Source organism: Bufo bufo, chromosome 3, assembly GCF_905171765.1.
Source record: "Bufo bufo chromosome 3, aBufBuf1.1, whole genome shotgun sequence".
NCBI lineage: Eukaryota > Metazoa > Chordata > Amphibia > Anura > Bufonidae > Bufo > Bufo bufo.
The window spans coordinates 694454049-694475765 of NC_053391.1; the positions used below are offsets into that span (position 1 = coordinate 694454049).

Below are 21717 nucleotides of genomic sequence, written 5' to 3' on the forward strand. Positions count from 1 at the left end.
GTACAGAGCAGTCTCCAGTCACTCTCTATAGCTCCATGTACAGAGCAGTCTCCAGTCACTCTCTATAGCTCCATGTACAGAGCAGTCTCCAGTCACTCTATAGCTCCATGTACAGAGCAGTCTCCAGTCACTCTCTCCATGTACAGAGCAGTCTCACTCTCCAGTCACTCTCTATAGCTCCACGTACAGAGCAGTCTCCATTCACTCTCTATAGCTCCATGTACAGAGCAGTCTCCAGTCACTCTCTATAGCTCCATGTACAGAGCAGTCTCCAGTCACTCTCTCCATGTACAGAGCAGTCTCCAGTCACTCTCTATAGCTCCATGTACAGAGCAGTCTCCAGTCACTCTCTATAGCTCCATGTACAGAGCAGTCTCCAGTCACTCTCTATAGCTCCACGTACAGAGCAGTCTCCAGTCACTCTCTATAGCTCCACGTACAGAGCAGTCTCCAGTCACTCTCTCCATGTACAGAGCAGTCTCACTCTCCAGTCACTCTCTATAGCTCCATGTACACAGCAGTCTCCAGTCACTCTCTATAGCTCCATGTACAGAGCAGTCTCCAGTCACTCTCTATAGCTCCATGTACAGAGGAGTCTCCAGTCACTCTCTATAGCTCCATGTACAGAGCAGTCTCCAGTCACTCTCTATAGCTCCATGTAAAGAGCAGTCTCCAGTCACTCTCTATAGCTCCATGTACAGAGCAGTCACCAGTCACTCTCTATAGCTCCATGTACAGAGCAGTCTCCAGTCACTCTCTATAGCTCCATGTACAGAGCAGTCTCCAGTCACTCTCTATAGCTCCATGTACAGAGCAGTCTCCAGTCACTCTCTATAGCTCCATGTACAGAGCAGTCTCCAGTCACTCTCTATAGCTCCATGTACAGAGCAGTCTGCAGTCACTCTCTATAGCTCCACGTACAGAGCAGTCTCCAGTCACTCTCTATAGCTCCACGTACAGAGCAGTCTCCAGTCACTCTCTATAGCTCCACGTACAAAGCAGTCTCCAGTCACTCTCTATAGCTCCATGTACAGAGCAGTCTCCAGTCACTCTCTCCATGTACAGAGCAGTCTCACTCTCCAGTCACTCTCTATAGCTCCATGTACAGAGCAGTCTCCAGTCACTCTCTATAGCTCCATGTACAGAGCAGTCTCCAGTCACTCTCTCCATGTACAGAGCAGTCTCACTCTCCAGTCACTCTCTATAGCTCCATGTACAGAGCAGTCTCCAGTCACTCTCTATAGCTCCATGTACAGAGCAGTCTCCAGTCACTCTCTATAGCTCCATGTACAGAGCAGTCTCCAGTCACTCTCTATAGCTCCATGTACAGAGCAGTCTCCAGTCACTCTCTATAGCTCCACGTACAGAGCAGTCTCCAGTCACTCTCTATAGCTCCATGTACAGAGCAGTCTCCAGTCACTCTCTATAGCTCCATGTACAGAGCAGTCTCCAGTCACTCTCTATAGCTCCATGTACAGAGCAGTCTCCAGTCACTCTCTATAGCTCCATGTACAGAGCAGTCTCCAGTCACTCTCTATAGCTCCATGTACAGAGCAGTCTCCAGTCACTCTCTATAGCTCCATGTACAGAGCAGTCTCCAGTCACTCTCTATAGCTCCATGTACAGAGCAGTCTCTCCAGTCACTCTCTATAGCTCCATGTACAGAGCAGTCTCCAGTCACTCTCTATAGCTCCATGTACAGAGCAGTCTCCAGTCTCTCTCTATAGCTCCATGTACAGAGCAGTCTCCAGTCACTCTCTATAGCTCCATGTACAGAGCAGTCTCCAGTCACTCTCTATAGCTCCATGTACAGAGCAGTCTCCAGTCACTCTCTATAGCTCCATGTACAGAGCAGTCTCCAGTCACTCTCTCCATGTACAGAGCAGTCTCACTCTCCAGTCACTCTCTATAGCTCCATGTACAGAGCAGTCTCCAGTCACTCTCTCCATGTACAGAGCAGTCTCACTCTCCAGTCACTCTCTATAGCTCCATGTACAGAGCAGTCTCCAGTCACTCTCTCCATGTACAGAGCAGTCTCACTCTCCAGTCACTCTCTATAGCTCCATGTACAGAGCAGTCTCCAGTCACTCTCTATAGCTCCATGTACAGAGCAGTCTCCAGTCACTCTCTATAGCTCCATGTACAGAGCAGTCTCCAGTCACTCTCTATAGCTCCATGTACAGAGCAGTCTCCAGTCACTCTCTATAGCTCCACGTACAGAGCAGTCTCCAGTCACTCTCTATAGCTCCATGTACAGAGCAGTCTCCAGTCACTCTCTATAGCTCCATGTACAGAGCAGTCTCCAGTCACTCTCTATAGCTCCATGTACAGAGCAGTCTCCAGTCACTCTCTATAGCTCCATGTACAGAGCAGTCTCCAGTCACTCTCTATAGCTCCATGTACAGAGCAGTCTCCAGTCACTCTCTATAGCTCCATGTACAGAGCAGTCTCCAGTCACTCTCTATAGCTCCATGTACAGAGCAGTCTCCAGTCACTCTCTATAGCTCCATGTACAGAGCAGTCTCACTCTCCAGTCACTGTCTATAGCTCCATGTACAGAGCAGTCTCTAGTCACTCTCTATAGCTCCATGTACAGAGCAGTCTCCAGTCACTCTCTATAGCTCCATGTACAGAGCAGTCTCCAGTCACTCTCTATAGCTCCATGTACAGAGCAGTCTCACTCTCCAGTCACTGTCTATAGCTCCATGTACAGAGCAGTCTCCAGTCACTCTCTATAGCTCCATGTACAGAGCAGTCTCACTCTCCAGTCACTCTCTATAGCTCCATGTACAGAGCAGTCTCCAGTCACTCTCTATAGCTCCATGTACAGAGCAGTCTCCAGTCACTCTCTATAGCTCCATGTACAGAGCAGTCTCCAGTCACTCTCTATAGCTCCATGTACAGAGCAGTCTCCAGTCACTCTCTATAGCTCCATGTACAGAGCAGTCTCACTCTCCAGTCACTCTCTATAGCTCCATGTACAGAGCAGTCTCCAGTCACTCTCTATAGCTCCATGTACAGAGCAGTCTCCAGTCACTCTCTATAGCTTCATGTACAGAGCAGTCTCCAGTCACTCTCTATAGCTCCATGTACACAGCAGTCTCCAGTCACTCTCTATAGCTCCATGTACAGAGCAGTCTCCAGTCACTCTCTATAGCTCCATGTACACAGCAGTCTCCAGTCACTCTCTATAGCTCCATGTACAGAGCAGTCTCCAGTCACTCTATAGCTCCATGTACAGAGCAGTCTCCAGTCACTCTCTCCATGTACAGAGCAGTCTCACTCTCCAGTCACTCTTTATAGCTCCACGTACAGAGCAGTCTCCAGTCACTCTCTATAGCTCCATGTACAGAGCAGTCTCCAGTCACTCTCTATAGCTCCATGTACAGAGCAGTCTCCAGTCACTCTCTCCATGTACAGAGCAGTCTCCAGTCACTCTCTATAGCTCCATGTACAGAGCAGTCTCCAGTCACTCTCTATAGCTCCATGTACAGAGCAGTCTCCAGTCACTCTCTATAGCTCCATGTAATCATGTACAGAGCAGTCTCCAGTCACTCTCTATAGCTCCACGTACAGAGCAGTCTCCAGTCACTCTCTATAGCTCCACGTACAGAGCAGTCTCCAGTCACTCTCTATAGCTCCATGTACAGAGCAGTCTCCAGTCACTCTCTATAGCTCCACGTACAGAGCAGTCTCCAGTCACTCTCTATAGCTCCACGTACAGAGCAGTCTCCAGTCACTCTCTATAGCTCCACGTACAGAGCAGTCTCCAGTCACTCTCTATAGCTCCACGTACAGAGCAGTCTCCAGTCACTCTCTATAGCTCCACGTACAGAGCAGTCTCTCCAGTCACTCTCTATAGCTCCATGTACAGAGCAGTCTCCAGTCACTCTCTATAGCTCCATGTACAGAGCAGTCTCCAGTCACTCTCTATAGCTCCATGTACAGAGCAGTCTCCAGTCACTCTCTATAGCTCCATGTACAGAGGAGTCTCCAGTCACTCTCTATAGCTCCATGTACAGAGCAGTCTCCAGTCACTCTCTATAGCTCCATGTACAGAGCAGTCTCCAGTCACTCTCTATAGCTCCATGTACAGAGCAGTCTCCAGTCACTCTCTATAGCTCCATGTAAAGAGCAGTCTCCAGTCACTCTCTATAGCTCCATGTACAGAGCAGTCTCCAGTCACTCTCTATAGCTCCATGTACAGAGCAGTCTCCAGTCACTCTCTATAGCTCCATGTACAGAGCAGTCTCCAGTCACTCTCTATAGCTCCATGTACAGAGCAGTCTGCAGTCACTCTCTATAGCTCCATGTACAGAGCAGTCTCCAGTCACTCTCTATAGCTCCACGTACAGAGAAGTCTCCAGTCACTCTCTATAGCTCCACGTACAGAGCAGTCTCCAGTCACTCTCTATAGCTCCACGTACAGAGCAGTCTCTAGTCACTCTCTATAGCTCCATGTACAGAGCAGTCTCCAGTCACTCTCTCCATGTACAGAGCAGTCTCACTCTCCAGTCACACTCTATAGCTCCATGTACAGAGCAGTCTCCAGTCACTCTCTATAGCTCCATGTACAGAGCAGTCTCCAGTCACTCTCTATAGCTCCATGTACAGAGGAGTCTCCAGTCACTCTCTATAGCTCCATGTAAAGAGCAGTCTCCAGTCACTCTCTATAGCTCCATGTACAGAGCAGTCTCCAGTCACTCTCTATAGCTCCATGTACAGAGCAGTCTCCAGTCACTCTCTATAGCTCCATGTACAGAGCAGTCTCCAGTCACTCTCTATAGCTCCATGTACAGAGCAGTCTCCAGTCACTCTCTATAGCTCCATGTACAGAGGAGTCTCCAGTCACTCTCTATAGCTCCATGTACAGAGCAGTCTCCAGTCACTCTCTATAGCTCCATGTACAGAGCAGTCTCCAGTCACTCTCTATAGCTCCATGTACAGAGCAGTCTCCAGTCACTCTCTATAGCTCCATGTAAAGAGCAGTCTCCAGTCACTCTCTATAGCTCCATGTACAGAGCAGTCTCCAGTCACTCTCTATAGCTCCATGTACAGAGCAGTCTCCAGTCACTCTCTATAGCTCCATGTACAGAGCAGTCTCCAGTCACTCTCTATAGCTCCATGTACAGAGCAGTCTGCAGTCACTCTCTATAGCTCCATGTACAGAGCAGTCTCCAGTCACTCTCTATAGCTCCACGTACAGAGAAGTCTCCAGTCACTCTCTATAGCTCCACGTACAGAGCAGTCTCTAGTCACTCTCTATAGCTCCATGTACAGAGCAGTCTCCAGTCACTCTCTCCATGTACAGAGCAGTCTCACTCTCCAGTCACACTCTATAGCTCCATGTACAGAGCAGTCTCCAGTCACTCTCTATAGCTCCATGTACAGAGCAGTCTCCAGTCACTCTCTATAGCTCCATGTACAGAGGAGTCTCCAGTCACTCTCTATAGCTCCATGTAAAGAGCAGTCTCCAGTCACTCTCTATAGCTCCATGTACAGAGCAGTCTCCAGTCACTCTCTATAGCTCCATGTACAGAGCAGTCTCCAGTCACTCTCTATAGCTCCATGTAAAGAGCAGTCTCCAGTCACTCTCTATAGCTCCATGTACAGAGCAGTCTCCAGTCACTCTCTATAGCTCCATGTACAGAGCAGTCTCCAGTCACTCTCTATAGCTCCATGTACAGAGCAGTCTCCAGTCACTCTCTCCATGTACAGAGCAGTCTCACTCTCCAGTCACTCTCTATAGCTCCATGTACAGAGCAGTCTCCAGTCACTCTCTATAGCTCCATGTAAAGAGCAGTCTCCAGTCACTCTCTATAGCTCCATGTACAGAGCAGTCTCCAGTCACTGTCTATAGCTCCATGTACAGAGCAGTCTCCAGTCACTCTCTATAGCTCCATGTACAGAGCAGTCTCCAGTCACTCTCTATAGCTCCATGTACAGAGCAGTCTCCAGTCACTCTCTATAGCTCCATGTAAAGAGCAGTCTCCAGTCACTCTCTATAGCTCCATGTACAGAGCAGTCTCCAGTCACTCTCTATAGCTCCATGTACAGAGCAGTCTCCAGTCACTCTCTATAGCTCCATGTACAGAGCAGTCTCCAGTCACTCTCTATAGCTCCATGTACAGAGCAGCCTCCAGTCACTCTCTATAGCTCCATGTACAGAGCAGTCTCCAGTCACTCTCTATAGCTCCATGTACAGAGCAGTCTCCAGTCACTCTCTATAGCTCCATGTACAGAGCAGTCTCCAGTCACTCTCTATAGCTCCATGTACAGAGGAGTCTCCAGTCACTCTCTATAGCTCCATGTACAGAGCAGTCTGCAGTCACTCTCTATAGCTCCACGTACAGAGCAGTCTCCAGTCACTCTCTATAGCTCCACGTACAGAGCAGTCTCCAGTCACTCTCTATAGCTCCACGTACAGAGCAGTCTCCAGTCACTCTCTATAGCTCCATGTACAGAGCAGTCTCCAGTCACTATCTCCATGTACAGAGCAGTCTCACTCTCCAGTCACTCTCTATAGCTCCATGTACAGAGCAGTCTCCAGTCACTCTCTATAGCTCCATGTACAGAGCAGTCTCCAGTCACTCTCTATAGCTCCATGTACAGAGCAGTCTCCAGTCACTCTCTATAGCTCCATGTACAGAGCAGTCTCCAGTCACTCTCTATAGCTCCATGTACAGAGTAGTCTCCAGTCACTCTCTATAGCTCCATGTACAGAGCAGTCTCCAGTCACTCTCTATAGCTCCATGTACAGAGCAGTCTCCAGTCACTCTCTATAGCTCCATGTACAGAGCGGTCTCCAGTCACTCTCTATAGCTACATGTACAGAGCAGTCTCCAGTCACTCTCTATAGCTCCATGTACAGAGGAGTCTCCAGTCACTCTCTATAGCTCCATGTACAGAGCAGTCTGCAGTCACTCTCTATAGCTCCACGTACAGAGCAGTCTCCAGTCACTCTCTATAGCTCCACGTACAGAGCAGTCTCCAGTCACTCTCTATAGCTCCACGTACAGAGCAGTCTCCAGTCACTCTCTATAGCTCCATGTACAGAGCAGTCTCCAGTCACTATCTCCATGTACAGAGCAGTCTCACTCTCCAGTCACTCTCTATAGCTCCATGTACAGAGCAGTCTCCAGTCACTCTCTATAGCTCCATGTACAGAGCAGTCTCCAGTCACTCTCTATAGCTCCATGTACAGAGCAGTCTCCAGTCACTCTCTATAGCTCCATGTACAGAGCAGTCTCCAGTCACTCTCTATAGCTCCATGTACAGAGCAGTCTCCAGTCACTATCTCCATGTACAGAGCAGTCTCACTCTCCAGTCACTCTCTATAGCTCCATGTATAGAGCAGTCTCCAGTCACTCTCTATAGCTCCATGTACAGAGCAGTCTCCAGTCACTCTCTATAGCTCCACGTACAGAGCAGTCTCCAGTCACTCTCTATAGCTCCATGTACAGAGCAGTCTCCAGTCACTCTCTATAGCTCCATGTACAGAGCAGTCTCCAGTCACTCTCTATAGCTCCCTGTACAGAGCAGTCTCCAGTCACTCTCTATAGCTCCATGTACAGAGCAGTCTCCAGTCACTCTCTATAGCTCCCTGTACAGAGCAGTCTCCAGTCACTCTCTATAGCTCCATGTACAGAGCAGTCTCTCCAGTCACTCTCTATAGCTCCATGTACAGAGCAGTCTCCAGTCACTCTCTATAGCTCCATGTACAGAGCAGTCTCCAGTCACTCTCTATAGCTCCATGTACAGAGCAGTCTCCAGTCACTCTCTATAGCTCCATGTACAGAGCAGTCTCCAGTCACTCTCTCCATGTACAGAGCAGTCTCACTCTCCAGTCACTCTCTATAGCTCCATGTACAGAGCAGTCTCCAGTCACTCTCTCCATGTACAGAGCAGTCTCACTCTCCAGTCACTCTCTATAGCTCCATGTACAGAGCAGTCTCCAGTCACTCTCTCCATGTACAGAGCAGTCTCACTCTCCAGTCACTCTCTATAGCTCCATGTACAGAGCAGTCTCCAGTCACTCTCTATAGCTCCACGTACAGAGCAGTCTCCAGTCACTCTCTATAGCTCCATGTACAGAGCAGTCACCAGTCACTCTCTATAGCTCCATGTACAGAGCAGTCTCCAGTCACTCTCTATAGCTCCACGTACAGAGCAGTCTCCAGTCACTCTCTATAGCTCCATGTACAGAGCAGTCTCCAGTCACTCTCTATAGCTCCATGTACAGAGCAGTCTCCAGTCACTCTCTATAGCTCCATGTACAGAGCAGTCTCCAGTCACTCTCTATTGCTCCATGTACAGAGCAGTCTCCAGTCACTCTCTATTGCTCCATGTACAGAGCAGTCTCCAGTCACTCTCTCCATGTACAGAGCAGTCTCACTCTCCAGTCACTCTCTATAGCTCCATGTACAGAGCAGTCTGCAGTCACTCTCTATAGCTCCACGTACAGAGCAGTCTGCAGTCACTCTCTATAGCTCCATGTACAGAGCAGTCTCCAGTCACTCTCTATAGCTCCACGTACAGAGCAGTCTCCAGTCACTCTCTATAGCTCCATGTACAGAGCAGTCTCCAGTCACTCTCTATAGTTCCATGTACAGAGCAGTCTTCAGTCACTCTCTATAGCTCCATGTACAGAGCAGTCTCCAGTCACTCTCTATAGCTCCATGTACAGAGCAGTCTCTCCAGTCACTCTCTATAGCTCCATGTACAGAGCAGTCTCCAGTCACTCTCTATAGCTCCATGTACAGAGCAGTCTCCAGTCACTCTCTATAGCTCCACGTACAGAGCAGTCTCCAGTCACTCTCTATAGCGCCACGTACAGAGCAGTCTCCAGTCACTCTCTCCATGTACAGAGCAGTCTCCAGTCACTCTCTATAGCTCCATGTACAGAGCAGTCTCACTCTCCAGTCACTCTCTATAGCTCCATGTACAGAGCAGTCTCCAGTCACTCTCTATAGCTCCATGTACAGAGCAGTCTCTCCAGTCACTCTCTATAGCTCCATGTACAGAGCAGTCTCCAGTCACTCTCTATAGCTCCATGTACAGAGCAGTCTCCAGTCACTCTCTATAGCTCCACGTACAGAGCAGTCTCCAGTCACTCTCTATAGCTCCACGTACAGAGCAGTCTCCAGTCACTCTCTATAGCGCCACGTACAGAGCAGTCTCCAGTCACTCTCTCCATGTACAGAGCAGTCTCCAGTCACTCTCTATAGCTCCATGTACAGAGCAGTCTCACTCTCCAGTCACTCTCTATAGCTCCATGTACAGAGCAGTCTCCAGTCACTGTCTATTCTATAGCTCCATGGTATCACGTGATTTACGCTCTGATCTGATGTTTGAGTAGCAGGGGGTGTGGCTCTTGTAGAGGGGTGTGGCTCTTGTTGAGGGGCGTCTCCTGTCTAGTACACGAAGGAGGGGCGGGGCTCTGGGCGTGACGTCATGCTGGAGGCGCGCAGACAGAGTGCAGCCAATGGCGGCCTGGCCCGCCGGCGGCTCCGGGTTTGAATAGAGTTCTTGCCGTGACTGTGAGGAGACCGCAGGCGGCGGAGAGCGGGAATCCCCGGTGCAGGTGAGTGTCGGCGGGCTCCGGTGCGGTCTGCTGTGGTGTACGGGCGCCGGAAGGCCTTGTGATTGTATCTGCGTCATCACCGCCCGAGAGAGAGACCGGTGGGGTAAATAGAGAGAGGGGGGAGGGGGTGACACCGGGGTAAATAGAGAGAGGGGGGAGGGGGTGACACCGGGGTAAATAGAGAGAGGGGGGAGGGGGGTGACACCGGGGTAAATATAGAGAGGGGGGAGGGGGTGACACCGGGGTAAATAGAGAGAGGGGGGAGGGGGTGACACCGGGGTAAATAGAGAGAGGGGGGAGGGGGTGACACCGGGGTAAATAGAGAGAGGGGGGGAGGGGGTGACACCGGGGTAAATATAGAGAGGGGGGAGGGGGTGACACCGGGGTAAATATAGAGAGGGGGGGAGGGGGTGACACCGGGGTAAATAGAGAGAGGGGGGAGGGGGTGACACCGGGGTAAATAGAGAGAGGGGGGGGGGGGTGACACCGGGGTAAATAGAGAGAGGGGGAGGGGGTGACACCGGGGTAAATAGAGAGAGGGGGAGGGGGTGACACCGGGGTAAATAGAGAGAGGGGGAGGGGGGTGACACCGGGGTAAATAGAGAGAGGGGGGAGGGGGTGACACCGGGGTAAATAGAGAGAGGGGGAGGGGGTGACACCGGGGTAAATAGAGAGAGAGGGGGAGGGGGTGACACCGGGGTAAATAGAGAGAGGGGGAGGGGGTGACACCGGGGTAAATAGGGGGAGGGGGTGACACCGGGGTAAATAGAGAGAGGGGGAGGGGGTGACACCGGGGTAAATAGAGAGAGAGGGGGAGGGGGTGACACCGGGGTAAATAGAGGGGGAGGGGGTGACACCGGGGTAAATAGAGAGAGAGGGGGAGGGGGTGACACCGGGGTAAATAGAGAGAGGGGGGGAGGGGGTGACACCGGGGTAAATAGAGAGAGGGGGGGAGGGGATGACGCCGGGGTAAATAGAGAGAGGGGGGGAGGGGATGACGCCGGGGTAAATATAGAGAGGGGGGCGGGGGTGACGCCGGGGTAAATAGAGAGAGGGGGAGGGGGTGACGCCGGGGTAAATAGAGAGAGGGGGAGGGGGTGACACCGGGGTAAATAGGGGGAGGGGGTGACACCGGGGTAAATAGAGAGAGGGGGGAGGGGGTGACACCGGGGTAAATAGAGAGAGGGGGAGGGGGTGACACCGGGGTAAATATAGAGAGGGGGGCGGGGGTGACGCCGGGGTAAATAGAGAGAGGGGGAGGGGGTGACGCCGGGGTAAATAGAGAGAGGGGGAGGGGGTGACACCGGGGTAAATAGGGGGAGGGGGTGACACCGGGGTAAATAGAGAGAGGGGGAGGGGGGTGACACCGGGGTAAATAGAGAGAGGGGGAGGGGGTGACACCGGGGTAAATAGAGAGAGGGGGAGGGGGTGACACCGGGGTAAATAGAGAGAGGGGGAGGGGGTGACACCGGGGTAAATAGAGAGAGGGGGAGGGGGTGACACCGGGGTAAATAGGGGGAGGGGGTGACACCGGGGTAAATAGAGGGGGAGGGGGTGACACCGGGGTAAATAGAGAGAGAGGGGGAGGGGGTGACACCGGGGTAAATAGAGGGGGAGGGGGTGACACCGGGGTAAATAGAGGGGGAGGGGGTGACACCGGGGTAAATAGAGGGGGAGGGGGTGACACCGGGGTAAATAGGGGGAGGGGGGTGACACCGGGGTAAATAGAGAGAGGGGGAGGGGGTGACACCGGGGTAAATAGAGAGAGGGGGAGGGGGTGACACCGGGGTAAATAGAGAGAGGGGGAGGGGGTGACACCGGGGTAAATAGAGAGGGGGGGGAGGGGGTGACACCGGGGGAAAAGAGAGAGGGGGGGAGGGGGTGACACCGGGGTAAATAGAGGGGGAGGGGGTGACACCGGGGTAAATAGAGAGGGGGGGGAGGGGGTGACACCGGGGTAAATAGAGAGAGGGGGGGAGGGGGTGACACCGGGGTAAATGTGGGTGAGGGGGAGGGGGTGACACCGAGGTAAATAGAGAGAGGGGGGGAGGGGCTGACGCCGGGGTAAATAGAGAGAGGGGGGCGGGGGTGACACCGGTCAGGCCCTGTTCACACTTGTCCCCCCCATGGGTGCAGGTGACACACAGAAGAGTTTCTGCACCAAAAACTTCAAAATGTAACTGTTTTTTTATGCAGATTTTGATTCTTCCCCTGAAAAGGGTGAAATCTGTGAACAGATCCGAGCGGCGGATTGTGACCGGCGCCTGCAGGAGGCCTGATGGGGGGTGGGGGGGCTTCATGATCTGGAGCAGCTGTGGATCTGATTCTGACTGGATCATGTGATTGGTTGATTCTGCTCTTCCATGATTTGACTGGAGAATATGAAGGGGCGTCCGACCCCCGACTCCAAATGACCCGCTCCTCTCCCGCACTGCCAGTCCCTTCCTCGTCGCTTCAGCTCCTGGTGCCATTCATTGGCCTCAGCAGTGACGTGAGTGGCTGCAGCAGTGAAGGCGACGACAGACGAGATGTCGCCTCCGGTCCTGAAGCAGCAGGGACTGTCAGTGCAGGGGAGCGGGGTTTTCCTTTATTGTACACCTTCTGGCCTTTGTTTTGACTTTGGGGTGTCTATGTACACTGCAGCCAACCCCCGTGGTATGGGTGCGCCCCAGCTGTACCCCGACAGTACAGGGTCGGTGAGGCGTCTATGGGGCGGGTTGTGCACTCAGATCTGCAGGTGACTCGGGTGGATTTTCAGCATTAGTTTTGTTCGGCTGCTGTACCCCAATATCCATGGTAGCCTAACCCCCATTGTCCTGTAGGTGGCGCCCTTGCTGGGTGTTGGGCTGCTCTGTGTACAGTGTCGGCAGTAGTATGGAGACTCCTTCACACCGACGATTGGAGATATCTCAAATGTAGCTCTGATGTCCACAGTAAACGTGGCAGGGGGTCTCCCCGGGTTTTGGCGCTGGTTTGTCAGGTCACTATACGGTTTATATTGATTTGAATATTTTTATCTTCTTCATAAACCTAAGAGCTGAGGTTCCGATGCAGACACGCCGCGACGCGTCAGCCGCACTAACGCCATGTTGCGGATTGTAAAAGCCGCTCAGCGTGACCATTTCCTCACGTACAAAATGCACACAGTGAACATGAGACCGCCCGGTACAGTGTTGCACAGCTGTTTTTCTGCACCCTATATTTTTTGGGAACACGTGTGTGTCACTGGGGGGAGCTGCGCAGGTCGCAGTCGCGTGACCCCTGTGTACATTAGGCAGCGGGGCATGGCCTGCCCCCATACAGCAAAGCTCAATGTCTGACTTCCCTCCGCTTCCTGGTTATGGGGGGTCCTCCGCTCTCCTACAATGAAGCCCTTTAGGGGGGTTGGGGATCAGGATGAGGTGAGGACCCCCCTCCTTTGGGTGAACTGTTCCCAGAGATGGGTGTCGGGGGGTACAACATTACATTAGACCGGTGCCGGATTTGGGGTACAATTTTGCAAAAATACAAAATCCTTTCAGTGGCGTCGCAGCTTGTTATCATTCGCAGGCCTGTGTAAACTATGATCCAGTGGTGTGCATGCTGGGAGTTGTAGTGATCTCATAGCTGGAGACCACTGCTGATCGGGCAAATTCTCAGGGTTAGAACCAAAAGTGGTGGAAAGTTCTGCCGCAAATCTGTAATAAAATAACCGGTATAATCATCGGGTCATAGAGAATCCTGCAGTCCCCGGGTGGTCCTCAGTCTGGTAGCGGTGGTCCTCAGTCTGGTAGCGGTGGTCCCCCGGTGGTCCTCAGTCTGGTAGCAGTGGTCCCCCGGTGGTCCTCAGTCTGGTAGCAGTGGTCCCCCGGTGGTCCTCAGTCTGGTAGCAGTGGTCCCCCGGTGGTCCTCAGTCTGGTAGCAGTGGTCCTCAGTCTGGTAGCAGTGGTCCTCAGTCTGGTAGCAGTGGTCCTCAGTCTGGTAGCAGTGGTCCTCAGTCTGGTAGCAGTGGTCCTCAGTCTGGTAGCAGTGGTCCTCAGTCTGGTAGCAGTGGTCCCCCGTCTGGTAGCAGTGGTCCCCCCGGTGGTCCTCAGTCTGGTAGCAGTGGTCCCCCGGTGGTCCTCAGTCTGGTAGCAGTGGTCCCCCGGTGGTCCTCAGTCTGGTAGCAGTGGTCCCCAGTCTGGTAGCAGTGGTCCCCAGTCTGGTAGCAGTGGTCCCCAGTCTGGTAGCAGTGGTCCCCGGGTGGTCCTCAGTCTGGTAGCGGTGGTCCTCAGTCTGGTAGCAGTGGTCCCCGGGTGGTCCTCAGTCTGGTAGCAGTGGTCCCCGGGTGGTCCTCAGTCTGGTAGCAGTGGTCCCCAGGTGGTCCTCAGTCTGGTAGCGGTGGTCCTCAGTCTGGTAGCGGTGGTCCCCCGGTTGTCCTCAGTCTGTTAGCGTCGGTCTCCTGTTTGGCTCCCAGGTGCTGATGGGGGGGCCCCCCTCGCCGGGGTCGTCGCCCTGCTTTTCACGCACTCCAGTATCTGTCCGAGACCAGGAAGCCGTTTAGAGGACGGCTCCGGGTCTGTTGTCTCCAGGCTGTGAGGGCGCGGTGCAGAACAGCAGGGTGGCTGTCAGTGAAGGGTTAACGCTGCGGAGTGGATGCGGTGCAGCCTCACATGAACACATATGTGCCGCTCAGCCTAACCCTGCTGCTCCTCTGCCTCCTCCCACAGCGGTGTCACTGCCCCGGAGCATGCTGGGACTTGGCATGGAAATACAAGCTGATCTGCCATGGAAGCTGCTATGAAGCTGCCGTGCCACCGCTGTGCCCACAGCTCTGCCCCGTGAAGTGGCCTGAACTTTACAAAGTTATTACTCTGCCCCCTCCCCCGTGGTGGGTGGTGGGGCGGAGGCGGCCGTCTCAGTCACCGCTTCAGAGTGAGTTTGCAGCAATTGTTTCTCTGCTCGTGTTAATTATGTAGAGGTGCTCTGGTGAATAAGGGGTTAATGCTGGGAGTCGTCGTGTAGCCCTGCAGATGTACACAGGTCCTGATGAGCCCCATGTGTAATGCCGGGGGTGAAGGAGCACGGCCCTGGGGGCAGGCTGCCAGCTATGTATCAGGTGGGGGGACACTGGGGGGCAGGCTGCCAGCTATTCATCAGGTGGGGGGACACCGGGGGGCAGGCTGCCAGCTATTCATCAGGTGGGGGGACCCCGGGGGGCAGGCTGCCAGCTATTCATCTGGTGGGGGACACCGGGGGGCAGGCTGCCAGCTATTCATCAGGTGGGGGACACTGGGGGGCCGGCTGCCAGCTATTCATCAGGTGGGGGGACACTGGGGGGCAGGCTGCCAGCTATTCATCAGGTGGGGGACACCGGGGGGCAGGCTGCCAGCTATGTATCTGGTGGGGGGGACCCCGGGGGGCAGGCTGCCAGCTATTCATCAGGTGGGGGGACACCGGGGGGCAGGCTGCCAGCTATTCATCAGGTGGGGGGACACCGGGGGGCAGGCTGCCAGCTATTCATCAGGTGGGGGACACCGGGGGGCAGGCTGCCAGCTATGTATCAACTGGGGGACACCGGGGGGCAGGCTGCCAGCTATTCATCAGGTGGGGGGACACCGGGGGGCAGGCTGCCAGCTATTCATCAGGTGGGGGACACCGGGGGGCAGGCTGCCAGCTATTCATCAGGTGGGGGGACACTGGGGGGCAGGCTGCCAGCTATTCATCAGGTGGGGGACACCGGGGGGCAGGCTGCCAGCTATGTATCAACTGGGGGACACCGGGGGGCAGGCTGCCAGCTATTCATCAGGTGGGGGGACACCGGGGGGCAGGCTGCCAGCTATTCATCAGGTGGTGGACACCGGGGGGCAGGCTGCCAGCTATTCATCAGGTGGGGGGACACCGGGGGGCAGGCTGCCAGCTATTCATCAGGTGGGGGGACACTGGGGGGCAGGCTGCCAGCTATTCATCAGGTGGGGGACACTGGGGGGCAGGCGGCCAGCTATTCATCTGGTGGGGGACACCGGGGGGCAGGCTGCCAGCTATTCATCAGGTGGTGGACACCGGGGGGCAGGCTGCCAGCTATTCATCAGGTGGGGGGACACTGGGGGGCAGGCTGCCAGCTATTCATCTGGTGGGGGGACACCGGGGGGCAGGCTGCCAGCTATTCATCAGGTGGTGGACACCGGGGGGCAGGCTGCCAGCTATTCATCAGGTGGGGGGACACCGGGGGGGCAGGCTGCCAGCTATTCATCAGGTGGGGGACACCGGGGGGCAGGCTGCCAGCTATTCATCAGGTGGGGGGACACCGGGGGGCAGGCTGCCAGCTATTCATCAGGTGGGGGACACCGGGGGGCAGGCTGCCAGCTATTCATCAGGTGGGGGGACACTGGGGGGCAGGCTGCCAGCTATTCATTAGGTGGGGGGACACCGGGGGGGCAGGCTGCAAGCTATTCATCAGGTGGGGGGACACTGGGGGGCAGGCTGCCAGCTATGTATCAGGTGGGGGGACACCGGGGGGCAGGCTGCCAGCTATGTATCAGGTGGGGGGACACCGGGGGGCAGGCTTCCAGCTATTCATCAGGTCGGGGGGCAGGCTTCCAGCCGATCATAAGGTGGGGGACGCTGCTGTTATGTCCCCTCAGATGCTGTGGTCGAAGTTGACGATGGCATCTGAAGAGTTAAATGTCTGTGATCAGAGTTGTCTCCAATCACGGACTCTGCTACTGGGGGTCAGCTGTATGAATCCGCAGTCGCCCAGCTCCTGAGCGGTGCCATCTCTACAGACGGCATCCGTTATTCAAAAGCAATTCTTAAAAAAATGTGCAAGTGTACGATGCGCCAAATATATTAACGGGGGGGGGGGGGGGGGCGCGCTCATAATTATGTATTGTCTCAGGATGTCCACAGTGCAGAGACTGACCCGCCCCAGTGTCCTGCTGTAAATAGCGGTAACGGGTGTCTTGCGCATGCCCCGCCCTCTTGTCTTTGCCGGTTTTCGCCGCTCGTCAGAAGAATAAGGAATAATAAAAGTTGCTCAACTTTAACCCAAGTGGAAGTTGTGTAAGAGATGAACATGTGACCCCGACCTCCGGAGCCGCGGCAGGCGTGATGTGAATGGAGAGCGCTGCTGCTTTCTAGCAGATGTAGTGTAACTGCTTGCCGTCAGTGAATGTGCACTTTCTTCATATCCACAGGACACCGCGTTCACTGACTCTATAACCGGTAACTCTCCCTTCATTATATAAGGTCCACATCCGACCCGCAAAAGATGCGGGCAAAAAAAATGTTCATGTGCATGAGGCCTAAGAACCATCCAGGGCAGGAGGAGAGCAGCTGCCGGAGTCTCCTGATACATTGTAACAAACCCTCAACCAGAAGTGGTGTCCGGTCAGAATGGGTTATTGGACTTTGTGTTAAAGAAGGTCTCCATTCACTGGCAGCAAGCGGAAGCCTTCAAAATGTGGACAGACTGAGATTGTCGGTCATCAGGATGCGGCGCTGGCAGTGAAGGGGTTACTGCCCTTATCGTGTTCCTCGGGTGGACTTTGTATAATTGGTTGTCACCCGTCCTGGAAGGTGTTTGGCGGGAGATGCTGTAACGAAGGCGGATATTACGTGGCCGTTAGCGGTGACATGTATCGGGCACAGATTACCGCTCAGCAGTCGTCACCGAGCCCCCCGTTCACTATAGGGCGGTATAGAGTCTGCTCGGTCCCCAATCCCCATCACTCAGTCTAGCGCGGTCAGCCATCCTTCTAGTGGTTGGTCCTGTGGTGATGCTTCACTATAGGGCGGTATACAGTCTGCAGGGTGCTGCTATGTCTGGCCTTGGAGATCTGACGATTACAACTCCCAGCATGCTCTCGGAGCCGCAGGTGAGAGATCAGCGATATATCTGGCACAGAGAGGTGTCCCCTGTGGCCCCCGGCGCAGCGTGTGCCAGTCTCGTGCCATGAGCTGAGAGTTTGATCCTCGAGGTTTAAGAATGGAGCTTAGTCTTTGGTATTTGTCACATGTAATGGGTTAATGGTCTGTTTTTGTATTGCCGATAGGATTAAACACTGGGAGTTACCTGGGGGGGAGGGATAGGGTCACCCCTGCAGCACAGAGGATTTCAGGAGAGGAGTGTGCTGATCTTGTGTGAGGTCACAGCCTGAGAGTTACATAGTGGAAGGAGCAGGGTCCTCCCAGCAGCACAGATGATTTCAGGAGAGGAGTGCGCTGATCCTCTGGAGGTCACAGCCTGAGAGTTACACAGTGGAAGGAGCAGAGTCCCAGCAGCACAGAGGATTTCAGAAGCAGTTGCAGGGTCATGGATTTCTCTCTGATCCTGCTCATTTTGACATTATAAGGAGTTCTTCCGTTTTTGCCTTTTCACGCTGATCTGACGGCCGCTTCTCTTCCCGCAGATTACACGCTGTGTGACCCCGGTGCGCTGTGAGGATGTCGCTACACGGGACCTTGATGGAGTCCCTGCTCACATGGGTAAGGACTGTCTGATCTCACGGTTACTACGGCGTAGATGAAGCAGCCCGCCATCATCCGCGCCCTGCAGCACTCATCCCAGGTCCACGTGAGAGGAGATAGCTGTACATCCGCTGGGGTCTGACCGCCGGGGCACTTGTTTCTGCTGTCCTAGCGGTCGGACCCCCACCAATTACAAATGAAAGGCCTGTCCTAGGGAAGACCCCCTTTAATGTAATGGTGGCTGTAATGAGTCTCCAGTATGGAGGTGTACAGAGAACTCTTTCTGTATTTATCACCCCTCGGGTCACTCAGCCCCCGACCTGTCCAGTACAGTTACCAGCACCATCTCCCTCCGGTCTCGCTGGTCCGCTGCCTGAGGGTAACATCTGATTCTGCCCTTCAAACAACGCATCCAAACCCTCACCTGGAACATCTCTCGTATACGTTCCTTCCTCGCCCCCAAATGCTTGTACATGCCCTCACCTGGACTACTGCAACATCCTCCTCTGTGGCCTCCCATCCAGCACCCTCGCTCCCCTCCGCTGCCCGACTAATCCACCTCTCCCCTCGTGTCTCCTCTGCCGGTCCCTTCACTGGCCCCCATTGCCTGAAGATTCAATACTATGACATACAAGGCCATCCACAACCTGTCCCCTCCGCACATCTCTGACCTGCTCCCCGATACATCCCCACCCGTTCCTCACACAGTTGTCTACAGGATTTCTCCCGTCCCTCTCCCCTCCTCTGGAACCCGCTCCCCCAACATCCAAAGCTTCAAAAGTAACCTGAAAAAACCTGCCACCTGCGATAAGCATGCTCACAGCCAGACGAGCAGCCTTTACCCTCCCCTGCTGTGTCCTTCCCTTGTAGACTGTAAGCTCTTGTGGTCAGGGTCCTCTCCCCTTCTCTACCTGTTCATGGTGCTTTATATTATAAATGATAGTAATGGCCGTCCCGGGACACGTGTGCGCCCAATAAAGTCTTCCTGTTTCCACCAGGTGAACAGCTTGAAGGTGGACGAGCCCATCGTGCAGCTCTCCCAGATGCAGGATCTGAACATTTTCATCAAAATCGTCACAAAGCTGTAAGTAGCATCCCCTGCAGTGATGGTACGCCCCACCTCTAGGGGGCGCCATCAGCACGAACATTGATACCATATGACTTTGCTCCGGGGCTGGACAATGTTTTCCTGATCATTACAGGAACCTTTCATCTTCATGAGCTGGAAGTTCTGATGCATTCATTGTCTATGTCATGAGTCCTGACCTTCTACTTCTGACAGCTGAGGGTTTGTTACAGTTATATGAAGCCTAGACAATCCTCTGGCTTCAGACTGATCCATTGTCACAAATGGACAGGACATGATAGAGGATGAAACCCTCAGCGGTGAGGCGTGTGAGGTCAGCCTCTCGATGTATACAAGTATTGTGCCCTCTCACTGACAGCAAGCAGAGATCTTCACAATGGTGAAGAACTGAAAGACAAAGCCTGTTGGCTACCCGAGTAGTTAGTGGGTGGCTGGGTGCCTTCTCTCACCCAGTTGTCACTGGAGGCCTAATGAAGGCTGACGTCTGCCATCTATGGTCACCTAGATGAAAAAATAAATGCTGCGTCCTGGAAGCCCAGGGTTAGGCCTCTTGCCCACGAACGTAAGGGCTCTGTGCCCATGCAGGACACTGACCGCGGGGAAGCCGCATGCGGATCACAGACCCATTCACTTGACATCTCCGGTTTTGCGGACCCATTCAAGTGAATGCGTCTGCATCCATGATGCGGAATGCACACGGCTGGTGACCCGTGTATTGCGGAACCGCCGTATGCGGTCAGCTGCACGGAAAGAGGCCTTAGAAAGACATGGCTGCCCCACCGGTCCACAGTCTGCGTACGGTATTGCAGCACAGTCCCGTTCATGTTAGTGGCGCTCCGCTGCAGTACCGCGCACAGCCCTTGGACAGATGGGGCACTTACAGTGCAGACAGCCAGGACTTGAGTGAGCATCGCTCCCCCAGCTATGATCGGATCACTGCGTAATCCAGTGACCCGATCGCCTGGTTGAGTCCCCTCACATTGTGCCGAGGTCAGACGAGGAGCCCGCGGTAAGAACATAGGTGGTTAGTAACAGCTGGTTCCTGGCGCAGGAGTCTGAGGATCTGCACTGCCTGTGTCAGAGGACAGGCGGACGGTCGTTAAGGGGTTAAAGAGAATAGAGCTTAGCTGAAATACTGCAGACAACCTGTGGACGGGAGCAGAGCTGTCCTTTTAAGAAAGCAGCAATGTTTTCCTGCTTTTGAACAACCCCTTTAATACTGTGACAGAAAAAAATCCAGGAGAGCGCCACAAACCCCCAGTGGCTGGAGCCGGTACTGCAGAGCTGGTCCTATTTGGCAGCAGTGGACCGAGCTGTTATTCTGACACCAGAGCTACTCTGAAGCTGGTGATCAGCGGTGGTGCGGGGTGTCAGACCTCACCATTAGATATTGATGGCCTATCCTGAGGATAAAGGAGTGGACAACCCTGTTAAAGGGCCTCATCTACATCCTCTATGATGGGAGTTGCTCTCCGTTCTGTATACCCCTCCCTTGTGTTACTCTGCCTGCAGATCCTCAGCTGGTGGCTGGGTACGGCTGTGGGTGACATATTGGCACCGGTCCCATAGAGGTTCCGACCAGTGGAAAGTTATTGAATCGTTGATACCTTACACATGGCGCCGATCAGCCGGGTCTCCTATAATGTACGCGATAATATAAGGCAGCGCTGAGCATCAGTTTATGATATCGGCCACGTACGTGTATTACAGGAACGGAAACGTGGATGACGCAGCCCGGGTCCTGGAGCAGCCCCTGGAGGACAGACTGAAGTTCTTACAGAGTAAGTGAAGGGGCTTCTCTACATTGTACAGTCACTGCAGGCCGCACCTCCTGACTACATACTGCAAGATATCTGCTGAAGAATTCTCCCCGAATTTAGAACTACTATTTAACCCTTAGTATACTGTTTTGTTTTTTTTTTTTTTTTCGTTTTCATTTTTCTTCCCTATCTTTCTTGAGCCATAATTTATTTATTTTTTTATTCCATTCACATAGCTATATGAAGGTTTATTTATACCCTCTAAAGCCACCGTTCATTATGGCATACGATGTAGTGGGAAGCGGTAAAAAAAAAAATCCAAATGTGGTGGAAAAAAAACCTCTTCCTTCACCATTTTATGGGTTTTGTTCTCACGGCGTTCCGTTTCCTGCAACACTGACCTGTGCCCTTCATTCTCTGGGTCAGTGCGATTTACAGCGATACCACATATGTATACGGTATTTTTAAAAAAATATTTTTTATGTCTAAATGGTGTAAAACTAAATTTAAACTTTTTTTTTTTTTTTTTTTTTTTTTTTTTTAAATCACCATATTCTGATCCCCAGAACCTGGGATCTTCTAATCCCTTGTCCTATTCACCCTGATACATCTCTATTAGGGTGAATAGGACTTCACACTGTCCCTGCTGCCCTGAGCTTTGTGCACACAGCAGCAGGGATGTTACCATGGCAGCCAGGGCTTCAGGAGCGTCCTGGCTGCCATGGTAATTACTAATTATGCTAATTACTATCAGAGCAATGGGGAGGAGACATCAGCTTCTCTAGTGGGCGTTCCTTCTCCCTGCGCTGCGATTGGACAGCGCTACATCCAGGGAGGAGGAACGCCCACTTGAGAAGCTG

At 53.4% G+C, this 21717-nt stretch overlaps 2 protein-coding genes across 4 annotated transcripts in view; one reads left to right on the forward strand and one right to left on the reverse strand.

Annotated features, from left to right (window-relative positions):
• Nucleotides 1–21717, reverse strand: part of LOC120996590 (transmembrane O-methyltransferase homolog) — a 372830-nt gene that overhangs the window by 88223 nt on the left and 262890 nt on the right. The window lies entirely within an intron of this gene.
• NUMA1 (nuclear mitotic apparatus protein 1) overlaps nucleotides 9440–21717 on the forward strand; it is a 64046-nt gene continuing 51768 nt past the window's right edge. For 2 of the 3 annotated variants that reach the window (XM_040426575.1, XM_040426577.1), the window contains exons 1-4: nucleotides 9440–9583; nucleotides 17953–18028; nucleotides 19009–19094; nucleotides 20808–20878. In XM_040426575.1, the coding sequence (XP_040282509.1) occupies nucleotides 17987–18028; nucleotides 19009–19094; nucleotides 20808–20878 (199 nt within the window). In that variant the 5' untranslated portion in view covers nucleotides 9440–9583; nucleotides 17953–17986. Of the gene's footprint in view, nucleotides 9584–14288; nucleotides 14477–17952; nucleotides 18029–19008; nucleotides 19095–20807; nucleotides 20879–21717 lie in introns of those variants that run through there. The other variant, XM_040426576.1, reaches the window with a different exon arrangement.